The following is a 2,336-nucleotide window of genomic DNA, read 5'->3' on the forward strand; positions in this document are numbered from 1 at the left end:
TCTCTCTCTCTCTCTCTCTCTCTCTCTCTCTCTCTCTCTCACACACACACACACACACACACACACACACACACACTCTTACTTACTTAAAGATAAATGGGCATGATGGTATACATCATGCCCATTTATCCCATCTCAAAATATATCCTATCTCAAAATATATTTCAAAAAAAGGGGCTGTGGCTCAGTGATAGGGCGCTTGCCTAGCATGCATGAGGCACTGAGTTTGATCCCCAGCACCACATAAAAATAAATAAAAAGGTATTGTGTCCATCTACAACTAAAAAAAAATTACTAAAAAAAAAAGGGGCTGTATGCAGCTCAATGGCAAAATGGTTGACTAGTATGCACAAGAACCTGAGTGTGATCCCCAGCACCACACACACACACACACACAAACTAGTGAAAAAGAAAAAAAGAAAAGCCATGTAGTTAGGTCCAATAAGACACCAAAGAAAAAGAATTTAAATAAAGTTTAACATTTTCTATACCATTATTAACTTTGACATAATTCATGTTTCTACAAAGTAACTTGAAACATTAGAAAAATTAAACATCCAAAAATGTATGTCATCAATTTCTATAAAGGCTCACATGAATTTCTTAAAAAAGTTTCCTGTATCATGACTCTTCATTAGGCAGAATATGGGTCAAAACTTATTTCTGCATTTCTATGGTACCTAGTATGAAATGGCAATTATAAATTAGTTATAAGGAACCTTTTACACAGAATTGAACTTAGCATTAGGATTCAACAATGCTAAGTACTGGACTAGATCTTGGACTGACTTGATTATATCCATCACCTATCATGTTTCTTCTTACAAAAGAAATGCTAAGGGTTAGCAAGAAGGGAAAAAAATATATGCAGAAGGAAAAAGCAGGATAAAAAGTACAATTACCACAATTTCCAATTACAATCAATAACAAATAATATCTCACTAAAATAACAGTGATTACCCTCATTATAACAATGTAAACATAAATCAACCTGATGTTTATACCCTAATAAAAATATTACTAAGAGTTTTTTAGCCCTAATATATTCAAGGTAGTATAAATAAAAGGTATACACAAAACTTTGTCTATTTTCATTTTCACAAAGAAAATGCTGAGGATTTGAACTAGGATAGGTGTCTCTGCCCACCCTTAATCATTTCCACTTCAAAGTATCTGGAAACCATACTCACATAACTGGCTGTTGTGCAGTCTCTTCCACATATGGAGTAAAACTGGGAACAACAGGGGGTACAGTTGTCACAGAAGCTATACTGCCATGAGGCTGGAGATAAAAAAAAAAAAAAAAATTACCATACTTTTTACATTCTGCCAAAAAAATATGCAGATTCTACTTAAATATTCAAGAGGAATTAAGAGATGCTAAAAATACTCCTCTATTATAAACCTGAAGTCTATGTTATGTTAGCATATACATTTGATCTATGAGTCCTTACCCTGTATTCCAAGGGCCTGTCTGTGTTCCAAGGGCCTGCATGTAGTTCATTCTCTTTAGCTCTGGGGACAGGTGGTGCCATCCATGGCTGGATCATGGGCTTAAACAACTCTGCTCTAGAAGCCTGATCAGCATTTTCATCAAAAACAGTAATTCTACAATTATTTTGCATCTGCTGAGGAACTGGAGTTTGGAATCCTCTGTTCTGGCTTGGAGCTAGGTGAAAAATAGAAAAACTTCACAAGGAATCTTTAAATATCAGCTTAGTTACAAAATAAGGTATACCTATTTCCCAAATCAAGGAAAATACTCTACTATCATAGAATCAAAAGAAGATTTTTTTAAAAAGTAATTATTTTAGCCAGGTACAGTGACATAAGTCTATTATCCCAGCAATTTTGGAGGCTGAGTCAGGAGGTATTGTAAATTCAAGGCCAACCTGGGAAACTTAGCAAGACCCTATCTCAAAATAAAACTTTAAAAAAGGGCTAGGATTACTGTATCTCAGTAATAAAGTACCCCTGGGTTCAATCCCAGGGGTGACTGAACCCAGGGGTGCTTAGAAACTGAGCCATATCCCCAATCCTTTTTATGTTTTGAGACAGGGTCTGAGTTGCTGCTGGAAGCCTTTGCTAAGTTGCTAAGGCTAGATCTGAACTTGCAATCCTCCTGTCTCAGACTCCCAGGTAGGTGGTACAGGTATTCGCCACCATGTCTGGCTAAAAAACAATTATTTCAAAAAACCTTAATAAATTAAATTAGTAACAGTTTTATCCACTCTGTTTTTGTTACTTATCATTGCCCTATTTTCCCCTCCTTCCTACAACTTCTAATCTTTTATTTATAGTACAAAAAAAAAAAAAAAAAAAAAAAAAAAAAAAAA

The 2,336-nt window shown here is 35.0% G+C and overlaps 1 protein-coding gene across 2 annotated transcripts in view; it reads right to left on the reverse strand.

Moving 5' to 3' along the window:
- Positions 1 to 2,336, reverse strand: part of Bub1b (BUB1 mitotic checkpoint serine/threonine kinase B) — a 62,460-nt gene that overhangs the window by 39,628 nt on the left and 20,496 nt on the right. For both annotated transcript variants that reach the window (XM_048793091.1, XM_015480837.2), the window contains exons 7-8: positions 1,455 to 1,669; positions 1,191 to 1,282 (exon numbers count right to left, since the gene is read on the reverse strand). In XM_048793091.1, the coding sequence (XP_048649048.1) occupies positions 1,191 to 1,282; positions 1,455 to 1,669 (307 nt within the window). The remainder of the gene's footprint in view (positions 1 to 1,190; positions 1,283 to 1,454; positions 1,670 to 2,336) is intronic.

This window comes from Marmota marmota, unplaced genomic scaffold (genome assembly GCF_001458135.2).
Source record: "Marmota marmota marmota unplaced genomic scaffold, marMar, whole genome shotgun sequence".
Lineage (NCBI taxonomy): Eukaryota > Metazoa > Chordata > Mammalia > Rodentia > Sciuridae > Marmota > Marmota marmota.